A 22691-nucleotide genomic window follows, 5' to 3' on the forward strand; every position below is an offset into this window, starting at 1 on the left:
TTTTAATTAGTGACCGGGGTTTTGTTTTTTTATTAATTTAATTTGCGTTTAGGTTGGGTTTTTAAAGTTTGGGCCCAAGTTTTTGTTTTTTTAGGTTTGGCTAGTACTTGGGGTTTAATTTTATAGGTTTTATTTTTTGGTTGGGTTTTTAAAGCGTTGGGTGTTTTTTGTGTTTTTTATGTAAAGTTGTTTGGTTTTTTTTGGTAAATTTAGGGTTTTTTTGGTTTTTTGGTGTAAATTAATGTTTAAGGGGTTTTTTGGTTTTGACAGTAGTGGGGTTGGTTTTTCTTTGTGTAACTAGTGCTTGGGGTTTGTTTTTCTTGGGGTAAATTAGTGTTTTTTGTTTTTTTTTGTGGGTGTTTTGTTGTTTTTCTTGGGGTTAAATTAGTGGGGTTGTTTTCTTTAAATTTGGTGTTTTTAAGTGTTTTTCTTGGGGTTTGGTGTTCCTAGGTTTGTTTTTCTGTGTTTGTGTTTTAGGGGATGTTTTTTTGGGGCCAGTGTTCTAGGTTTTTTTCAAGGGAATAAGTGTTCTAGGGCAAGTTTTTCTGGGGTACTAGTGTTCTTGGTTGTTTTCTTTCCTTAGTGTCTTAGGCTATGTTTTTCTGGGGTAAATTTGTGTTTAGGGGTTATGTTTTTCTAGGGAAATTAGTTTCTTGTTTGTTTTTCTGGGTTTCCAGTTTTAAGTTTTGGGTTTTTCTAATGGGTAACCGTTCTTTTTAGGTTAGGTTTCCTTTCCTTATTCCTGTTGGCTTTTTCTTTCCTAGGGAGGGAATAAAGGGGGCTGGTTGAAATCTTCCCGTTTGACCTTGGGGGTGGGTTGGGCCTGGGTTCTTCTAAACTTTCTGTGAGGTTGGCCCTTGTTAATTAAGAAAGGGAAATCTTTCCCCCTCTTTTCAAGGTTTCTAGGACTCCCGGGGGTTCCTTCTCCTCATTTCCTTGGTTGGCCTCTGCCCTTTCCTAAGGGGGGAGGGAAGGGAAGGAAAACCATTGCCTTTTGGTGGTGGAAACCTGGCAGGGTGGGGCTTCTGTCCTCCTCCAAGTGGTAATTGGATTCTGGATTGGGGAGAAAGGGCCCTGCCTCTTTCTAAAAAAAATGGCGTCTTTAAATATTTTAAAAGTCAGATCCCTTAGGGTATTTTCCCTATTTTTTCTAACAAAGTCTCCTCCTCTTCTTCGGATTTTAATTTGGGTCCCTTGGACCTGTGGAGGCCTGTTTGGGTTCTACCTGCCTTTTGTGGGTTGGAGTCCTTTGGCAGGGGTTGGGGCTTAAGTTTCCTTTCCCACAAGTTCCATTGATTCCCTGCCTGGCTATTTTGGGTCTTTGGGCCTGGCCCACCTTGTTCCCTATTTCCAACCCCGGCAGATTTTTGGGTTTAGTTTTTGGTTGATCCTTAGCCTTTTTTGGGGTTTAATTTCTTTAATCACGTCCCACTTCTATAAGGACTTTTTTGGTCGGTTTCCTGGAGTTAATCCTGGGTTCGGTTTCTGGGTTCTGGCCCTTCGCTATTATTTTGGGGGGTTGGGAGCCTTTGGGTTCCGGCCCGGGATCTCTGGATGAGGGCCTTCCTTCCCTTTGAGGCTTTGGGAGTTTAAAAAGGGATTCTGGGGCCCAAGGGTTCGGGGGTCTTAGGGTTTTGGAAATCCTTTGGGTTTCTGGGTTCTAATTTTATTCCTTGTTTCCTATGTTTTTAACTGGGTTCTAGTTTTTGGCTGGATGCTCTAGCCTCTGACTAAGTTTGGGGCTTTGCAGTTTCTTTAGTCATCGTGCACTGACTGGACTGAGAGACTTTCCCCTCTCTGGTGCTGGATTCTGAGCTCCGAATCCTGTCGGGTCTCAGGTTTCTGCTGGTTCCCGGCCCTACAGACTTATTGATTTTTGGAGGGGGTGGGAGCCTCAGAGCTCACTCCGGCCCAAGGCTCGCATTCCCTGGATGAGGCTTCCTGGGTCCCGGTTCCTGAGTTCTGGTTGGGAGCTGTAAAAGAGAAGGGGGAGGTTGGTCAGAGAAGGCTGCCCAGAGGGGTACAGAGAAGTGGGAGCAGTCTCCTGCCCCTCAGGACTGATCAATTAGAAATCTGTTAGAGATAGATTAAATCTGTCAAAGATAGATTACATCAATTTATTCTCTTAAGTCCCCTCCGTCGACGGTCCTTTTCCCTCACTGCAGCTGGATCCGGGAGAACCTTCTGTTCCTCCTGCTCATCCAATAAACTTCTTCCCAGGTTTAAGTCTCTCTCCGAGGACTCAGGTCCTCCACTTTGAAGATCTTAGGGACCTAGTCTATGGTCCTTTTCCCAGATATTCTGATCCCATTTAAGAACTGAACCCAGTCCCCCACCCTCATTTGGCTGCCCCTGGTCTGACTGGGTCCCAGGAAACAGAGGCAAAGGAGTCTGAGGGAAGGCAAGTGGGAGCCACAGTCTTCGCAGGTTCAAGAAAGGTGAAGAAGAGCCTGGGGTCTAGAAGAACAAGTGGCAGAATCAGGAAATGTCATTCAGAGCCCGAGGTTTTTTTTCTCCTACCCTTTCATCTGACAGATAAGGCAATCAGAGATCTGAAAGAGACAATGACTTGCCTATTTTATTACTGTTCTGTCACTTTTTCACTTGTGTCCAACTTTTTGACCCCACTTGGGGTTTTCTTGGCAAATATACTGTTTGGCCTTTCCTTCTTCAGCTCGTTTTACAGATGAGGAAACTGAGGTAAAGTGACTTGCCCAGGGTCACACAGCTAGGAAGTGTCTGAGGCTGCATTTGAACTCAGGAAGGTGAGTCCTCCTCTCTTCAGGGTGGGGGCTCTAGCTGCTCCTGACTTGCTCAAAAGGACATGAAAAAGAAGGGAGAAAGGTGGGACCCAATTCTGGATGGCTTGCCTCCCAGCCCCAGAGATCTGAGTGCCTCATTCTCCCCCCTTGCGAATGTGACACCGGCTGTGGGTTGGGGACCACCCTGGACTAGGAGTCTGGTGCTGCTGATGGGCTGTGAAGCAATGACTTCTTGAAGCCTCAGTCTCTCCATCTATCAAAAGGAGGGCGTGGGACTTAGTAGCTTGTAAAAAGCTTGTAAAAGCCCTTCCATCTCCAATATTCCGAGCCAAAGTCCCAGGTTGGTCTTACTTGCTCCAACCATGAGCTCATCTCTCCTACTGCATCCTATACTCAAGAGAGCCGGGTGGTGCAACTGGTAGAGGGAACAGCCTGGAGTCGTGGAGCTCTGACATCATCTCTGTCCTCAGACACTTAGTACCAAGTCCTTAGAGAACAATCGTGTTCCCCTTGAGTTTAATCTCCTCCAGTCTAAATATCCCCTGATCTTTCGATGGCTCCTCTTAGCAGCTTTGGGGAAGCTTTAAATTTTAGAAATTTCTTCCTGGTGTGTGTGTCCTTGAGTCAGAAGACACTCCTGATCAATTGAATTGGTTTTTCTTGATACTGTGGGAAGAGCACCGGTTCTGAGATAAAAAGACATGAGTTCAGATTCTACCTCTGATATTCACTCCTGGAGGATGCTGGGTGAGTAATTTAAATTTTTTCAACCTCATCTGTTAAGATGAAGAGGTCAGACTATTTGGTCTTTCACTTCCAAATCTATGATCCTCCCTGACCAGATAAAGAAATCCCCAAAGCTCAGCGGCCAGTTCAGAGGGCGATGAAATCGAATCGCCTTAAACTAAGGTCAAAGAAGGGATTTCACTTTTGTACACCTGTACCAAGTGTGAAGAAATTCTCTTTGATGCAATTAGAAGACATCTTTCCTGTGATTGGACTTAAAAAAACAAACTTGAACCAAAAGCAAATTTGTTACGTCTGGGAAGCTAATAGTTCTGAGGGGGGACTTTTGGCAGTAGAGAAGAGAGCCACTATGGAAGAAGAATCCAGCCACTGAGAAGGAATACTTTCCTTCCCTCTAGGGGGCAGAGGACGTCTCCTCCTTTCCCTTTCTTGCCCTTTCCTTTTCCTTTCCTATTAATGCTACCTACCATTAGACTGTAAGGTCCCAGAGATCAAGGACTGGCTTTTCTTTTTTCTTCTTTGTATCCTGAGTGCTTAACACATGCCTGAAACGTAGTAGGCACTTACTAAATATTGACTGACTGATAGACTGACTGGTCCTCAGTCTGTCGGAGTTCTTTGCCACCCAGGAGACAACGTCCCACTCAAAAGAAAAATAATTCATCTCAGCAATTGGGAGTCAAGCTCCAGAGAGTAGCAAAGCCGCCGGCTGGATGAGTGACCTGCCCAGTTGAGATCCTGCGTCCAAGGGGAATAATAACATCGAGTGAAGAGAAAGGATATCAGGGTCCAGCAGGGCCAGACGCAGAATATGTTTTGACTTTACACATATTGGCTATAAGTGCGACTCTCTGTTAATCAATTTACTAAGCACTTACTATGCATAAAGGTGAGTAACTAAGCGGTTTAGAGTCACCAAAGACTCATCTTCCTGAGTTCGAATCTGACCTCAGAGATTTAGTGGTTGTGTGACCCTAGACAAGTCACAGGATTTAAACTACTGAACAGCAACAACAGCAGGCATGAGGATCAGAGATACAAAGAGAATGGAAAAAATAGTCCCTGCCCTTGAGAAGCTTATATTCTAATAGGAGGGCAGAAGAAACAAAAAGTACATAAAATAGTACGTACAATTCACATGATTGAGTGGATGGAAAGTACTAGCAGTTGTGTATCTTGAGTTTGAGGGGGTTGGGGGGAATCTGGGAAGGTCCTTTTCAGAAGGTGACTTTAAGATGAGGCTCGGGGGAAGCTAGGTGGCGCAGTGGATAGAACACCAGCCCTGAAGTCAGGAGGACCCGATTTCAAATCTGGCCTCAGACACTTAACACTTCCCAGCTGTGTGACCTTGGGCAAGTCACTTAATCCCAATTGCCTCAGGGAAAAAAAAAAAAAAAAACCTTGAAGGAAGCCAGGGATTCTGTATTACTGTTCTGTATGTGTCCCGTTTCACACTGATGATTTTTTGTGGGAGAATGTGCCTCAGGTTTTTTTCTTACTCTTTTTCTTACAATGCCAAAGTTAAGACCTTTGCTTTGAGCTAGTTGGATCTACTGCTTAACTTAAAGCACCAGTGGGGATTTCTGGGGATTTCTGTAGTTTTGTTTCTGAGCTGTGGTTTGGGCACTACAGATCCACAGAATAACCTGAACTGTGGGTAGAAGTTACCCCTATAGGAAGTCAAGTGGATGGGACCCAAAATAAAGTTCCTCTCCCCAACTCTGACATTGTTTGTTCTAAAGTCACTGCTAGCTCTGACGTTCTATGTTTTTTTAAATTTCTTTTTCTTTTTGTTCTATGTTAATGTGCTCAAGTCCTTTTAGAATTGATATCCTGTGTGGAACAGCTGGATGTACAGGGGACAAAGTACCAGCCCTGTGATCCGTTGTTCAAATCCGGCCCCAGACACTTACCAGCTGGGTGACCCTGGGCAAGTCACTTAACCCCGATTGCCTCTGCACAAAACAGACCTCCTACCTTCAAAGCTCTGTCTCATCCTTGACACTGGGTTCTAAACATCAGCTCGATGTTCCCTGTTCTCTGGGAACCTCTGTTCTATCTCTGACAGTCTCTGGTCCTTTGACTTGCTGGGTTTTCTGCTTTAAAAGCTCTCTCCGCTCTGATATCCTGCCTGATATCCTAGGATAAATATAAATAGCCCTGGGCCCGCCCCTTCGCTTTCCGACGTGGGGGTTGGTTTCTGTACACTAAGAGCCCTTTAGTTCTGAGTGTCTCCACCTGCACCCCGGTTAAGTGGGAAGAAGGGAGCCGGAGTGTGTGTGTGTGTGTGTGTGTGTGGAGGGGTGTTGGCAGGGGGAGGACACTTGGGTAATAGAGAGAGCTCAAATCCTTGAAATCAATAGCTGGCCCCTCTTCAAACAAACAAGAGCTCAGGAAGCAAGAGAACACAGCCTCGCCTGGGCAAACAGAGGGCCGGCAGGAAGGGGGAAGGACAGCCTGCCAGTTCCAGCCAAATATGGAGCCGGGTCCAAGCGGCAAATGGAAGGCAGAATGGGAGGGGGGGATTGGGGAAGAACAACAGCCGAGGAAAAAGGGCGTCACCCTCTTGGGGCTGCCCGTGGCTCTATAACCTCCGGGACCCATCGGCCGCCACCACTGCCCGTCCAGGCTCAGAAAAGGCTTCTAGGCCGATGGCCTGGGACCTTTATTCAGCTCTAGTCTAGCTGAATCCAGTCTAGACTCTCAGAATTAAAGGATGTCAGGATGGGGAGGGACCCTAGAACAGGGGATGTCAGGATGGGGAGGGCCCTAGAACAGGGGATGTCAGGATGGGGAGGGCCCTAGAACAGGGGATGTCAGGATGGGGAGGGCCCTAGAACAGGGGATGTCAAGGTTGGGAGGTCTTAGAACAGGGAATGTCAAGGCTGGGAGGGACCCTGGAACAGGTGATTTCAGGGCTGGGAGAGGCCTTAGAACAAGAGATGTCAGAGATGGGAAGGTCTTAGAACAGGGAATGTCAGAGCTGGGGGAGGCGGGGCTTAGAACAGGGGATGTCAAAAGTGAGAAAACCTCACAGATCATGCAATCTTATTTTCGAGTTGGGGCAGTGAAGACAAAACCCCAAGGTCATGTGGTAGAAGAGCTAGGTTGAGTTCTTGGGTCTTTCCCACCACATCCAGTGGACTGTAAGAATGGCGGTCCTCGGGAGGGCTGAAGGCTGGCTGGGCAGATAGTGGACATCACTCACCGGTCCACGATCTCCATCTCTCCCATGGGACAGGTCAGGTCTTGGGGGCAGAATGGGAGCTTCAAAAGGGAAATCCCCAGAATCCACCTTGAAGAGACATTGCAGGGAATCAGCATTTCTTCTTTTTCCCTTTTCACTGCCCCTTCAGCTCCCCCTCCCCTCCAGCCCCATGACCCATTACCCCCAACCCTTCCCTCTCCCACGCTTCTCCCTCTTCTCAATCTGGGCTTCTGCAAGTATCTCCCTCTCCTTCATCTCCTCCCCCATCACCAATTTTTCTCCTCTTTTTGGCTCCTCCCCCTCCCCCACCACTCCCCTCCCTCAGAGCACCTTCCCCCTCAGCCCAGATCTCACCTTAATCAAAGTCTCCTTGTGTTTCTGGTCTTGTGAGTCCCCAGGAAAAGGCTGGATGGTCACAGCCTCCCATCCCTGAATCGCATGTCTGCAAAAGGGGCACGTGTGGCCTGGGGATTTCTGAGAGTTGGATGGAGCAAAGTCAGGGTCTGTAAGCTCTTCCTGTAACCTTGCGCTTAATGTCCAGCTTTAGCAGTTAGTATAATGCCTGGCGCATAGTAGGTGCTTAATAAATATTTATGGATTAACATACGGTTGATTGCCCAGGGCCGAAACCAAATGGGAAAAGGAATTGGGGAGGGGGTAGAGGGAGAAGGGAGAGATGTAAAGATGCACATGAGAAAATGTGGAGAGGGATTGAGATGGAGAGAATGAGAGAGAGAAAGACAAAGGCGGAGGGATGGAGAGGAAGAGGGTGAGAAGGAATGAGAGACAGACTGGGACGGACTTGGATGGAAAGAGTGATAGTGATAGACACACTGTGCAAAGAGACTGAGGCACGAGGGCACAGTTTCCAAATCATGAATCAGAGTTGGATCAGAACTCGGGCCACACGGGCCAATTCTCAGCTGAACGGAGGAGAGAGAGAGTGAGACAGGAATAAAGAAAGAGAGTGAGAGAGACTGAACCAGAGACAGGATGGAAAGGCTGAGACTGGGTTCAGAGAGAAGGAAAAGGAGGAGGAGAAAGAGGAAGGGCAGGAGGAGGAAGAAGAGGGGGAGAAAAAGGAAAAGGAGGAAGAAGAGGAGGGGGAGAAAGAGAAGAAGAAAGAAAGCAGAAAAAGAAAAGGAAGAAGAAGAAAAGAAAAAGAAGAGAAGGGGGAGAGAGAATAGAGAAAGGAGGAAGAAAGGAGAGATTTAGAGAAAGAAAGGGGAAGAGAAAGAGGAGACAGAGACACACATAGATAGACAGAGAGAGGAAAGAGGAAAGAGAACCAGGATGAGAAAACAAAATTGATGGAGATGGGAAAGAGAAAAACAGGTAGAGGTGAATGGCAGAGAAAGACCCTGGGAGAAGTCTGTCCAGAGGGATCCTGAGGGGGGCAGACAGAAAGAGGCAGTGGTGAGGCTCCGCCCTCCCTCCTCCCCCATTCTCCCCTCCTCCCCCTCCTGCCTCCTCCCCTCCCGGAGCGCACCTGCCAGCCCTCCAGGCAAGGGTAGCACAGGAGGTGGCCACAGGGCTTCAACCTCGTGTCTTTGTTCCTTTCCGCGCAGATCTTGCACAGTTCAAAGGTGGAGTTCATGGTGCAGTAGAGCCGAAACTGGTCCTGGAGGGGGCGGACCAAATAGAGGCTTAGAGAAGGGGGGTGTCACTGGAGACCCCGGCACCCCCCACGCTTAACTGAGGCCCAGAGCGGGGGAGAAGGGCGGCCTCAGCTCACCCAGAAGGCCGGGGGCTGGACCAGCCCGCTAACTCCCCTCTCTGGAACTCAGTTTGCCCATCTGTAAAACAAGGCAGGAAGACCCAGATTATCTCTCTCTGAGGTCCCTTTGGCTCCGATGTGCTCTGATTTTACATTCTGAGAAACCTTCCTGGATTGCTCACTTGAAAGAAAAGTAGGAACACCTGCTGAATTGGCTCTGAGCAAGACTAATGGCCGTCGTGTAGCCACAAAACACTGGGCCCTCTGGCCAGCACCCGCCCATCTCCCTTCCTCACAGGCCAGCAGAATCAGCGGCTCAGCCTCTCTGGGATCACAGAACTGGGCCTCCGCCAGCAAAAGCAATGCTGTAGTTAACTCCTGAGGACTTTGCTAGCCAGATTAAGCTAATGGATGAAGGGAGGTTTAAGGTTATACTCAGAGGAATTAATCTGTTGTAGCTGAAGCAAGAAAGAAAGCAACTTCTTCTCAGATAGGATGGACCTTAAAAAGGAAGGACAGTGCCGGCCCTGAAATCAGGAGGACTGAGTTCAAATGTGGCCTCAGACACCTAATACTTCCTAACTGTGTGACTCTGGGAGAAAGAAAAGAAAGAAAGGAAAGGAGAGAGAGGAGAGAGAGAGAGAGAGAGAGAGAGAGAGAGAGAGAGAGAGAGAGAGAGAGAGAGAGAAGAGAGAGAGAGAGAGAGAGAGAGAGAGAGAGAGAGAGAGAGAGAAGGAAAGAAAGAAAGAAAGAGAGAGAGAGAGAGAGAGAGAGAGAGAGAGGAAGGAAGGAAGGAAGGAAGGAAGGAAGGAAAGGAAAGAAAGAAAGAAAGAAAGAAAGAAAGAAAGAAAGAAAGAAAGAAAGAAAGAGAAAGAAAGAAAGAAAAGATGGAACTATAGCGTGAAGATGGCTTCTAGAACTCCACGATGTTCATGTCTGTGTGTCTGGGGCTCGGGCATTCCCAAACATACCAATTTTCAGATAAACACAAACATGTGTAAGGGATCAGTCTTTGAAAGCTCTCCACAGAATAATAGAAAAGGAACCTCAAGAAGGGATTCAAGACCTGTAAAAGTTCTAGCCTGTTCTTAAGGCCCTTAAATGAATTTGAAAGGCAACAGGGCTGAGATGAACAAATGATCCGTTAGTCAAGCTTCTGAATGGCTCTTAAAAATCAGCTCATTGTGAATATAAGAAAGATGACAACACTCCCTAAGCTAATCTATTTATTTCGTGCTATACCAATCAAATTCCCAAGAAACTATTTTACTGACCTTGAAAAAATAACAAGATTCATCTGGCAGAACAAAAGGTCAAGAATTTCAAAGGAATTAATGAAGAGAAAAGTGAATGAGTGCCTAGCTGTACCAGATCTAAAACTATATTATAAAGCAGCAGTCACCAAACCCATTTGGTATTGGCTAAGAAATAGACTAGTTGATCAGTGGAATAGGTTAGGTTCACAGGACAAAATAGTCAATGACTATAGCAATCTAGTATTTGACAAACCCAAGGACCCCAGCTTTGGGGATAAGAATTCACTACTTGACAAAAATTGCTGGGAAAATTGGAAACTAGTATGGCATAAAGTAGGCATGGACCCCCACTTAACACCATATACCAAGATAAGGTCAAAATGTGTTCATGATCTAGGTATAAAGAATGAGATTATAAATAAATTAGAAGGACATAGGATAGTTTACCTCTCAGACCTGTGGAGGAGGAAGGAATTTGTGACCAAAGAAGATCACAAAATAGATAATTTTCATTATATTAAGTTAAAAAGTTTTTGTACAAACAAAACTAATGCAGACAAGATTAGAAGGGAAGCAATAAACTGGGAAAACATTTTTACCCTCAAAGGTTCTGATAAAGATCTCATTTCCAAAATATAGAGAGAATTGACTCTAATTTATAAGAAATCGAGCCATTCTCCAATTGATAAATGGTCAAAGGATATGAACAGACAATTTTTAGACCAAGAAATTGAAACTATTTTTAGTCATATGAAAAGATGCTCCAAATCACTATTGATCAGAGAAATGCAAATTAAGACAACTTTGAGATATCACTATACACCTCTCAGGCTAAAATGACAGGAAAAGATAATGGTAAATGTTGGAGGGGATGTGGGAAAACTGGGACACTGATACATTGTTGGTGGAGTTGTGAACAGATCCAACCATTCTGGAGAGCAGTTTGGAAATATACTCAGAGTTATCAAACGTGCATACCTTTTGATCCAGCAGTGTTTCTACTGGGTTTATATCTCAAAGAGATCTTAAAGGAAGGAAAGGGACCCACATGTGCAAAAACATTTGTGGCAGCCCTTTTTATAGTGGCAAGAAACTGGAAACTGAGTGGATGCCAATCAGTTGGAGAATGGCTGAATATGTTATGGTATATGAATGTTATGGAATATTATTGTTCTGTAAGAAACGATCAGCAGGATGATTTTAGAGAAGTCTGGAGAGACTTACACGAACTGATACTAAGTGAAATCAGTAGAACCAGAAGATCATTATAGGGGCAACAACAAGAAAATATGACAATCAGTTCTGATGGACATGGCTCTCTTCAGCAATGAGACGATTCAGACCAGTTCCGATGATCTTGTGATGAGGAGAGCCATCTATACCCAGAGGGAGGACTGTGGGAACTGAGTGTTGATCACAACACAGCATTTTTACTCTTTCTGTTATTGTTTGCTTGGATTTTTGTTTTCCTTCTCAGGTTTTTTCTTTCTAGATCCGATTTTTCTTGTGCAGCAAGATAACTCTCTAAATACGTATACATATATTGGATTTTAACATATATTTTAAGCACATTTAACATGTATTGGACTACCTGGCATCTGAGGGAGGGGGGTGGGAAGAAGGAAGGGAAAGTTTGGAACAGAAGGTTTTGCAAGGGTCAGTATTGGAAAAATTACCCATGCATATGTTTTGTAAATAAAAAGCACAACAAAAAAATTAAAACCATTTCACTGAGAATAGAAGATCAATTTGAAGAGGGACCCAACTCCCGACTCAAGGAGGAGAATTGGGTTCTTTCTATTGCCCGGAAAGTCTTTTCTGTAAAGGGCTGAAACTGTGAGTTGATGCCCTGGGGTGGGACAACCAAGCACTTAAGGCTAATTACCGATTGGACAATACTCTATTAGCATATGCTTGGAAAATGGCCCTTTCCACTATTCTGTGCTGGTTCGATCTTTTGGTGTATACAGAGAATTGTGGGAAGGATTAGGGGATGGAGTAAGACAAGTCAGAGTCATTTTGGAGGTAGACAAGCAAAAGGAGGTCCTGGAGATCCTGTGTCCATCCAATTCACTTCTACCCCAAGAATAAAGACCAGGACTTTTGCTTATCCTGACTCTGGCTGATTCTAAGATATCCAGGGTTCTAACTCGGTCTTCACACTTTTCTTCTTCTCTGATAAATTCCTTCTCATCTACTCTTCTCTAATTCATTTTCACCCCATTTGTCCATGCAGACGAACTGCCTTAACAGTTTATGAGACAACTGAGATCATCCCATATGACTTTCCCCATCTCCTTTCTCAAACTCACTCCACGTATTTCTGAGTCTTTTTGCTTCCTCTCTTTTCCCTCTGGTCTCTGAGAATGACCCCACAGGCTTTGTCCTAGCTCATCCAACTTTTATTTTTGATCTTTCCTCTCTCCTTCCCAAGTTTATTTTCATTTTATCATTTTTTTTCTTTCTCTTCTGGCTCTTTCTCTGCTACTTATAAATATACTTCCTGCTCCTAAAAATCTTGCCCTTGATATGGCCATTTCCTTAAAAAGTCATCTTCTTTTTCCCTTCCTCTTCACTGCTATTTTTTTCAGAAAGTCTATCCTCTCTCTGCCCATCTGAGACTGACTGAACTCAAATCTTTCGGGATTCTTTATACGTTCAGTAAATTTGTTCCTCATCACCCACAAACACCAGCACAATATGACTTTCGACCTTCTCATTCATCCAAAGTGACTTTTTCCAAAGTGTTAAATCTAGTGGGTTTTTTTCAATCCTCAATTCTCCTAAAATATTCTTCATAGAGTTGGGAATCTCTCTCTCTCTCTCTCTCTTTCTCTCTGTCTCTCTGTCTCTGTCTGTCTCTCTCTGTCTCTGTCTCTCTGTCTCTATCTCTCTTTGTCTTTCTGTCTCTTTGTCTCTGTCTCTCTCTCTCTGTCTCTTCTGTCTGTCTCTGTCTCTCTCTCTCTCTCTGTCTCTCTCTGTCTTTCTGTCTCTGTCTCTCTTCTTTCTCTCTGATCCTTTTCCTCCTGAATACTTCTTCCTCTTCAGATTTTTTGTGACAGTGATCTACTTATCTGACTGATCCTTTCATTCCCCATTACTGAACCATCATTCATATTGTTGTTAAGTTGTGTCCAACTCCGTGTGGCTCCATCTGGGGATTTCTTGGCAAAGATACTTGAGTGGCTTGCCATTTCCTTTTCCGGCTCATTTTACATTTGGGGAAACTGAGGCAAACAGGGTGAAGTGACTTGCCCAGGATTACATAGTTAGGAAGAGTCTGAGATCAAATTTAAAGTCATGAAAATGAATTTTCCTGATCCCAGGCTTCAAGCTCTGTAACTATAGTTCCTCTCACCTGGTCGCTCTGCCTTAAATCTCTCTCCCCCACTCTTCAGCTACTAGGGTTTCCCCAAAGGTCTGCATGGTCCACCTTTGATCAGGAAATGTAGGCGCCCTCCCCCATCCATTACCATTAGAATCAAGCACAACTGCCTTGTTTTGGCATTTAATGCCTTTGAAAATCTATCTTTCTGGTCTCATAATTAATACATTAATCCAATTCAACAACTATTTACCAGCCTCGGCGCTGTGCTAAGTGCTGGGAATAGAAACAGAGGCAAAAGACAGTGCCTGTTTTTTAAGAGCTCATAATCTAGCCGGGGATGGGGGACAAAACACAAACACAGCCAGCTGGAAAGAAAATAAAGAGGGAATAATTAACAGAGAGAAGACGCTGGAACTAAGAGGGGTGGGGGAAGGCTTCCTGTAGAAGATACAATTTTAGGTTAAGACTTCAAGGAAGCCGGAGAGGGAGAAGGTTCCAGGGAAGGGGGAAAGCCAGAGACAAAGCCCAGAGATGGAGAGGATGGAGTGCCTTGTCCGCCCCTCTCCTTTCCATCCTCGGCAGTCCAGCTAACCGCTCTTCTTGCCTTTCTTTCATGGTCCATCTCCCATGCATGGTCCTCCAATCCATAAATTCAGATTTTTCTCACCTCTATTGTTTGAATTCCCTCAACCCCCGGATCAACTCCCAAAGCCTATTCTGATCATGGCAACTGGACTTGGGAAGATGAGTCCAGACTAGCTGGGTGACCCTGGGTAACTCCTGTTGCCTCAGTTTCCTCAGCTGTAAAAATGGGATAATAATAGGGTGGCCACTGCTAGTTAAGTGTCCTAGGCCAGATTTAAACTCAGGTCTTCCTAAGATTGCAGGCTCAGCACTCTATCCTCGGTGCCTCCAAGCTGCCCAAGTATTATTATTGCTATAATTAGGGTTCTCCTCCTCCTCCCATCTATCTTGGAAGCCTTTGCATATGATCTGCCCTAATGAAATCTGTAGGAGCCATAGAGGTGTTCATTGATTAATTGGTGAGTTCTGCCATCCCCAGTTCTTAAGGCTCCTCCCTGCTCTGACATCCTTAAGGGCCCTCTCAGGCCTAACATTCCACGTTCTAAGAATCCTCCAGATCTGCCATTCCATATTCTATCCTCTCGGGACCTTCTAGCTCCAACACTCTAAGGAGGGCTTTGGGAAAAGGGAGACAGTGGCCAGAGTCATTGGGACAGGACCCAGGGTTGAGAGGACGCCGCCGGCTGATTCTGGGGCAGGTGAGAGGTGCAGGGGGCAGCAAAAGAGGAAGTTTACCTGTGAGACCTCAATGTGTTTGTGATCCATAACTTTTGCCAGCTCCGACAGGTCGGGATTCACATTCTTCCCGTCTGGATAGAGGTACCTGAGGGGATACAACAGTGACACTTATGGAGATGAAAAGTGGGGGAAAGCACGAGCCATTCACAGCCTCCCTTCCTATCAGGGATAACCTGGGTGGAAAATAGAACCTGTCCATTCTAGGTCAGCCCTTCCGTCTCCTCTTTGTGTACTAGCACCTTTCTCCTTCTCCTGATCCTTCTCCGGGAAGTCAGCCTGGTCTGACCAAGCCCTCCTTTGTGAAGCCCACTCTCAGAATGGGGATTCTTTGAGGGTAGGGGTCCCATTTAACTTTGTGCCATCATAAAGTATGAGGGCCAAGAGAAACAGTGGGCCCCGAGTAATTCATTCACAGGAAAAGTGAGCAGGGAGTCCCAGGAAGCTGTGGGATATTTAGAGGGAAAACTGAGGGAGAACATTTAGAACTGAGGTTGGAGGACCTTCTGAACCCAGATCATTATAGATGAAGAGGAACTTGGAACAGAGGATGTCAGAGCCGGGAAGGGCTTTAGAATCAGAAATGTTAATGCTTTAAAGGGAAAAGAGAATAATGTAATGATCTCAACATTTCCGATAAGCACGATGATGTGGCTGTTGAGCCGGAGCCAGACATCTTGGAGAACAAAGTCAGGTGGACATTGCTCACAAAGAGCCTGCGATTCCAGCTGAGCTTTTAAAAAGCTTGAAAGATGAGGTCGTTAAAACGCCAGGCTCAGTGTCAGCAAATTTGGAAAACACGACAGTGGCCGCTGGATTGGAAAAGGACAGATGATATTCCAAAGCCAAATAAGGGCAGTGCCAAGGAATGGTCAGATTGTGAAGCCGTTGCACCCATTTCACCTGCTAACAAGGTTCTGCTTAAGATTCTGCATTGTGTGATTCAGGAGGTATCAGAAGAGCAGGCTGATTTTCAAGGAGGCAGAGGAACTAGAGACCAAATTGCCAACATTCGATGGATTATGGAGAAAGCAAGAGAGTTCTTTCTAGAAGAAACATCTGCTATTGTTTCATTGACTATACCAAAGACTTTGACTGGGTAGATCACAAGAAAATGTGGCAAGGTATTCCCATCCGGATCATCTCACTGTCCTCTGTGCGAAGGTCAGGAAGCAACATTTAGAACCCAATGGGGAACAACTGACTGGTTGGATTAGAAAAGGAATATTACAAGGCTGTGGATTGTCACCTTAATTATTTAATGCGTGTTCTGTGATGGGAATTACATCACAGAAAATTCCAGACGGGATGAAGCAAAAGCTGGATTTAAGATTGCTGGGAGAAAGAGATCTTAAAGAAGAGAAAGGGACCTGTCTGTGCCAAAATGTTTGTGGCAGCCCTGTTTGTAGTGGCTAGAAACTGGAAAATGAATGGATGCCCATCAGTTGGAGAATGGTTGGGTAAATTGTGGTATATGAATAATATGGAATATTATTGTTTGATAAGAAATGACCAACAGGATGATTTCAGAAAAGCCTGGAGAGATTTACATGAACTGATGCTGAATGAAATGAGCAGGGCCAGGAGATCATTATATACTTCAACAACAATATTATATGATGATCAATTCTGATGGACGTGACCATCTTCAGCAATGAGGTGAGAACCAAATCAATTCCAATGGAGCAGGAATGAACCGAACCAGCTACACCCAATGAAAGAACTCTGGGAGATGACTAAGAACCATTACATTGAATTCCCAATCCCTCTATTTTTGTCCACCTGAGTTTTTTAAAAATTTCCTTCACAGGCTAATTGTACACTATTTCAGGGTCCGATTCTTTTTGTACAGCAAAATAACGGTTTGGTCACATATACTTATTGTGTATCTAATTTATACTTTAATATATTTAACATGTATTGGTCATCCTGCCATCAGGGGGGAGGGGGTGGGGAGAAGGAGAGGAAAAATAGGAACAAAAGGTTTTGCAATTGTCAGTGCTGTAAAATTACCCATGCATATATCTTGTAAATAAAAGGTAATAATAATAATAATAATAATAATAAAAAGATTGCTGGGAGAAAGATCAACAATCTCAGACATGCAGATGTACTAGTCTGATGGTAGAAAGCAAAGAATTAAGAAGCTTCCTGATGAGGATGAAAGACAGGAGAGTAAAAGCTGGTTTGAAGCTTAACATCAAAAAACAAAAATAAAAAACTAAGATCATGGCAACTGGGTCCCATCATTTCCAGGCTAAAAGAGGGAGAAGAAATGAAGGTAATGTCAGATTTTATATATCTGGACTCACAGATCACCACAGATAGTGACTGCAGCCACGATATTAAAACCAATGAAAACAACAACGTCCTTGGAAGGCGACTCTGGCCAGCAGCCTAGAGAGCAGAGACAGCACCTTGCCGAAGAAGGTCCAAAAAGGCAAAACGATGGCTCTTCCAGGACTGGGAGAGCTGGACTCAAAGAAAGCTGAGCTCCACAGAATCAACACTTGGGAATTGTGCAACTGGAGAGGACTTTTGAGAGTCCCTTGGATAACAAGGAGATTAAGTCAATACTTAAAGAAACGAATCGAGCCTATTCACTGCAAGGTCAAATGCTGAAGCTGAAATACTTCGGCCACATAAATAAGAAGACAAAACTTACTGGAAAAGACCCTGAGGTTGGGAAAGAGCGAAGGTAAAAGGAAGGGGGGGGGGAGGATGGCAGAAGATCGGTGTCGGTGAACATGAGCTTGGGCAGATTTTGGAGGGGGTAGAAGATAGAAGGGCCTGATGTGCTGTGGGATCACGACGAGTCGGACAAGTGAGCAACAATGATGATGATGATGATGATGATGATGATGATGATGACAAAATCTAACATTTATATGGTGTTTTAAAGTTTGCAAAAATGTTTTATAATTTTGTGCTTTGCAGCGAGCCTTAGAGGTAGGTCCTATCATTATTTCCATTTAACAGATGGGAAAATTGAGGCAGACAGAAGCGAAGGGACTTGCCCAGGATCATGTGGCTAAGAAGGCATGAATGTCACACTTGAGTGCCTGAGATAGAAGGCAGCCTAGATCATAGACTATTAGAGTAAAAAAGGCCCTTAAAACACAGAAAGTGAGGGATGGACTAAGGACAGAGAGTTTTAAAGTGGGAGGGGGCTTGGATGTCATTTCATCATGACCTACTTTGACACAGAGGGAAACTGAGGGCAGTCAAATTGTGCTTCTAAGACTCAAAAGTTCTAGGATTGAGTGGAGAGGTCTGCCCTCTGGTGGGGGTTGTTGGCAACGACAGCAGGGTAAGGACTAAGGGAGCATGAACTAGGGTATCGGAGAAGCTTAAGAGCTGGAAGGCCAGTTGGACAGTGGAGGAAACTGAGGTCCCGAATGGAAAGGGACTTATTCACAGTCCCGCGGCAGGCCCAGGTTTCATTGGGGGATTCTGGGAGGGCTCTTGGAGATCCTCTGGTGCCTCCCTTTCATTTTCAAGAGAAGAAACAGGGGCCCCGGAGAAGAGGGGAGACCCGGCAGCCGGCCCTCCCCAGAACGGGGGCTAGAGCAGGACTTACAAGCCTTTTTTCTGGCCTTCTCTCAGAGCTTGGAAGAGGGGCTTGTTCAAAGGAATGGTCTGAAGGACTTGGCCGTCTTCGCTCACATAGCCGATGGCCCACTGACCCAGGCGGGTGCAGCTCAGGCGGAAGATGTAGCTTGGGGGGGAAAGGTCGGGGTCAGCGGGACCTCTACGTCCCCCACGTCCCACCCCGACCTCGGCCCTGCCGGGAATCTGCTCCCCCAGGGACCGAGGTACCTCCTGCCTGCCCACCCCCACCCCGCCATGGAGCTCCTTATCTTCCCAGCCTGCCCCTTGCCTTGGGTCCACACCTGCCAGGCTTGTCCAGGTAGGTCTGCAGGCGGGCCTTTACCTCTGCATACGTGATGAAGGCCATGTAGCCGGGGTGAGTCACGGCCAGCAGGGTCCAGTTCTTGAGCAGGGAAGCCCAGGGCTGGAAGGAGCAGAGGTCAGAGGGGGTGAGCCTTCTCTTGTCCCCGGGGCACCCAGATCCCCCCTCCCTCCTGGGCACGGCGGTGTCCTGAGTCCCCAACCCACGGAGGGACTCAGGCGTCCTGCACCCCAGGCCCTCACCATCGGCTGGACAACCCGAGCCCTCGGGATACCTGGAAAAGGCGGGTAAAGACGTCGAACTCAAAGACGGACACGTGGCCGCTGACGGTTAAGTCGATGGTGGATTTCAAGGCTTGGGCCATGGGGCCCGGCTTCACAGGGTGGCAGGAACTCAGAAGCTTCTTGAATTCTTCCCATGGAACCACACACCTAGGAAGCCAGAGAGACGGGCCTGCCCACCTCGTCCCGGGCTCAGCCGCCCATGTACCAAAGGGGAACGGGGCCTGAACGTCCTGGAGGGCCTGGGTAGGGGGCGCTTCCTGGGCTTCAGCTGCCCACCTTTATAGTGGAGCATTGATAGAGGGGGCCTAAGCCCCCTCCCAGCTCTGACATCACCTGTTCTAAGCCCCTTCCCACCCTGACACCCCCTGTTCTAAGCCTCCTCCCAGCTCTGATACCCCCTGTTCTCTGACCCTGATATTCCCCAATTGTGACCTGGGTCCAGAGGGTCCCTGTGGTGATGGGGAATGGAGGTGGTTCCCGGATGATGGCTGGGGGAGAGGGGGGTGCCGGGCTCACCTCGTCCCACAAGCGGTTCTCCAGAAGTCCTGAGCCTGGGGCTTGCTGAGCTGGTAGCTGTGTCCGCAGTAGTGACCATCGGGGAAGAGGGCTCTGAGCTCCGTGTGCATGTGACTGAAGATCAAGGCCAGCTTGGTCAGCTGCCTCCTGGGAAACCCAACGGGAGGTCACGAGGACCCTCGTCCCCTGTTCCCCCCCCGGCCACCCCGTCCGCCGAAGGGACCTCAAGAAGTCCCGCCAAGCCCAGAGTGCCTTCTGGGTAATTTCCCTGCCGTTCCCCAAGTGAAATCCGTGGGAGCACCAACCTCCCCCCAGGCTCTAGAAGGCCTCCAGGCCAGACCACGGAGCCCTGAACAATGCATCTGGGATGGGGCGTTCGGAGAGTGGAGCCCAAACTCCCGCCCTCACACAAGCCGGCATTCTCTGTGACTCGAGGGTCTGAGTTTGCCCCAGCGCACTGAGGTTGGGGGCCCGCCAGGACCCGTCAGCACTGAGTTTCGGCTTGGAGGCCGCTTCTTCCTCTGCTTCTCCCTCAAGTACCTTTTAACAGTCCTGGCCGGGGGTGGGGTGGGGGGCGGGGGTGATGGCTGCCCCCTGCCCCCTGCCCCCTGCCCAGATCAGAGCTCCCCAGGAACCCGAGTGAGCCCAGTCCTGGGGGGGGGACACCAAAAACCGGAGCAGAGGCTGGGGGCTGGGGGGAGGCAGGATTAGGGCTCACTTCATGCAAGGGTCAGCTGGGGGAACGGGATAGAGAAGTTGGGGGGTTATGTTAGGCAAGAGGTCAGCCCCACTCTCTGTGTGTCCCCCAGCTGGGGGAGGGTCTCCAAGGGAGATAAGGGAGAACTTCCTTATGGTTAGAGAGGAACGGACTCTCTGGGGAGGTAGTGAGCTGCCTGTGGGTGAAGGGCTTCCAGCCGTGGTCAGGGCAGAGGGGATTCTTGTCCAAGGACAGGTTGGATTCTGGGTAGAAATCAGAAGAGCCAGGCTTTCTGTGGGGCTGCTAGGTGGCGCCGTAGCGGATAGAGTGCTGCCCCTGGAATCAGAAGGCTCTCCTCCCCGAGTTCTAAGTAGACCCTAGTTGTGTGAGCCCAGGCAAGTCACTTCATGCTGCTTGCCTCAGTTTCCTCATCTGTAAAAATGAGCCGGAGAAGGAAATGGCAGACCGCTGAAAAGTGACTGAATAAAAGCATTTATGTGGCACTTACAGATGTCACCTCAGCTCGTGTCCACAACAACTTTGAGAGGCAGCCGATTGTACTGGGGGGGGGGGGGTCAATACCCATTTTGCAGATGAGAAAACTGAGATTGACATTAAGTGAGTTGCCCGGGGTAATGCGATAAGTGGCCGAGATTTGAACTTGCCGATGTCAGGTGGAGACCCCCCAGCTAGCTGTCTGCTGCTTCTGAGGGCCCTCCCAAATCCGAGGGGGGAGCCCAGCCCCTCGGGGGCCTGGGGGGACCCCGCAGTCAGCCCGCATCTCTTGCCCCCTCGGGTCAGGTGTAATGAGGACCCATAATGAGGGCAGGGGCCCAGGAACCAGTCCCTGGGCCCTCCTTCCCGGGCCCTCCTTCCCGGGTCCCGGCCTGGTGCGGTGTCAGTCGGCCCGGCTCGAGGCACCCTGGAGTCAGGCAGGGAAGCCCCGGAGAAGGGACGGGGCGGCCCTCCCCACTCCTCACCTGTGCCGAGGGCCCTCCCCCGCCCCCGCTGAGACGAGGGCGGCCGCCTGCTGCGCCTTCTGGCCCAGGTTAGTCAGGAAGCCAGCCAGGAAGTCGGCGGCCCCCCCGGGCTCCCGGTGGCCTCCGGGGGCCTGCCCGCGGGCCTCTGCCACCCGCTGCAGTAGCCTGGCCATCTGAGGGAGCAGGTCCGGCAGCGAGGGGGGGCCCGGCTCCAGGCGGGGGCCCCGGCCCAGGGCAGAGCCCAGGTGCTCTAGCTCTTTCACGGCCCCCGCCAGGGCCTTCTGCTCCCCCCGCTGACCCCCAGAGAGGCCGGGCCCGGCGATGGAGGCCATGGGCAGCAATCCCGGAGGAAGGAGGCCGGGAAGCGCCCGCCCAAGGGTGTGGGCAGGAAGGGGAGGGTGGAGGCAGGCGTGGGGCAGGACACCTGGCGTCCCAGGCACGGCTGTGCCCTGGCCGCAGAAGGGAGCGGCCCGAAGGCCTGAAGCCCCCCGAGGGAACCGGGCCTGGACTCCTGACGGGGAGCCCGGAGTGGGGCTCTGGCGAGGAGCCATTTAAGGCTCTGGGAGGAAAGGGTGGGGGGCAGGTATGCTGCCAGGGGCGCTGGGCAGGGCGAGGCAGGGGCCCAGTTTCTTCCAAGCTGGAGGTGGGGGTGGGGTAGGGAAGCCCAGACTGAACCGGTGGAACCAGAAAGGGGAGCTTAGGTGGGGCGGCAGCCGAGGGAGGCTGGCGGCCACGAGGGGGCGCTGCGGCCCCTCCTGCCCAGCCTTCCCTGCCGGCTCTCAGGTCAAGAGGGGCCAAGAACCACGGTCAGGGCAGGCGGCTCCCTGCCCCCTCCCATCCCTTTGGCCCTCTGTGGCCCTCTGGGAAAGAGAGGACTCTGGGTATGAGCAGAGAGGACTCTGGGAATGAGCAGAGAGGACTCTGGGTATGAGCAGTGAGCACACACACACACACACACACACACTCACACAATCATGCAGACACACCCAGCAACAGACACATACAGACCGTGACAAAACCTGAGGACCGGCCAACAGCCACAGGGCAGCGACACAAGCACAGTCTCTGCATCAGTACCCATCGAAAAAGAGCCTACTGTGTGTCAGGCACAGGATAGCCAGGGGCCGCCCAGAATCAGGACAGAGTGACCTTTGCGAGCTCAAGTCCAGCCTCAAACACCAGCTATGTGACCCTGGGCAAGTCACTTCCCCCAGTTGCCTGTTTCCTCATCCAGAAAATGAGCCGGAGGAGGAAATGGCTTCAGTATCTCTGCCAAAACAACCCCACACGGGTCATGGAGAGTCAGACAGAGGTGAGGGAAAGACTGAATAATAACAATTAGGAGCTAAACAAAGGATTTTCTAATTAATTAGGTGGGGAGTGTTATTTCAGGAAGATCAGAGAGCAGTCAGAGTGGAATAGGGGGAGACTTGGGGCAGCTGCCGCACAGTCCCAGGGTCAGGCGTCCTTATAGACAGAGACACATACACTATTTTTTAATTGAATGTTTTACTTTTATTTTTTTGAAGTTATTGAATTGTATTTAAAAAAACTTTATATTTAAGAGCAGTCTAGAATCAGGGAAATCTGAGTTCAAATCTGGATTCAGTCACTTATTAGTTCTGAAATCCTGAGCAAGCCTGCCTCAGTTTCCCCAATTGTAAAATGGGAATAATAAGAACATCTATCTTCCAGGGTTGTTGTGAGGATCAGATGAAATAATAATTGCGAATTAGGGGCAGCTAGGGGGCGCAGTGGATAGAGCACCAGCACTGAAGTCGGGAGGATCTGAGTTCAAATATGACCTCAGATACTTAACACTTCCTAGGTGTGTGACCCTGGGCAAGTCACTTAACCCCAATTGCCTCTGGGGGTGGGTGGGAATTGTGAAGCTGAGTAGTGGGTAACCTAGCACATAGTAGGCAATAAGTGCTTATTCCCTTTCCCAACCCCATTTCCACAA

At 48.3% G+C, this 22691-nt stretch overlaps 1 protein-coding gene across 1 annotated transcript; it reads right to left on the minus strand.

Moving 5' to 3' along the window:
- Positions 1-1680: 1680 nt before the first annotated feature.
- On the minus strand, positions 1681-21293 carry CBLC (Cbl proto-oncogene C). Its single transcript, XM_031963237.1, has 10 exons — positions 20729-21293; positions 19052-19198; positions 18526-18682; positions 18232-18353; positions 17919-18056; positions 14339-14426; positions 8207-8338; positions 7072-7191; positions 6718-6804; positions 1681-1973 (listed from the first exon to the last, which is right to left on the minus strand). Exons 1-10 carry the CDS (start codon positions 21277-21279, stop codon positions 1902-1904), a joined length of 1614 nt encoding a protein of 537 aa, XP_031819097.1. The 5' UTR covers positions 21280-21293; the 3' UTR covers positions 1681-1901.
- Between the last annotated feature and the right edge of the window lie 1398 nt (positions 21294-22691).

Source organism: Sarcophilus harrisii, chromosome 3, assembly GCF_902635505.1.
Source record: "Sarcophilus harrisii chromosome 3, mSarHar1.11, whole genome shotgun sequence".
In the NCBI taxonomy this organism is placed as follows: Eukaryota; Metazoa; Chordata; class Mammalia; order Dasyuromorphia; family Dasyuridae; genus Sarcophilus; species Sarcophilus harrisii.

What these genes read in the sequence shown, in the direction of transcription:
- CBLC (XM_031963237.1), bottom strand. Translation starts at nt 21,279, where the DNA reads ATGGCTCCTCGCCAGAGCCCCACTCCGGGCTCCCCGTCAGGAGTCCAG. An exon ending in GAAGGCCAGAAAAAAGGCTT is followed by an intron (nt 14,427 to 17,918) that starts GTAAGTCCTGCT and finishes GTATCCCCTCAG; the next exon opens with GTACCTCTATCCAGACGGGA. An exon ending in GAGATGGAGATCGTGGACCG is followed by an intron (nt 1,974 to 6,717) that starts GTGAGTGATGTC and finishes TCTCTTTTACAG; the next exon opens with CTCCCAACCAGAACTCAGGA.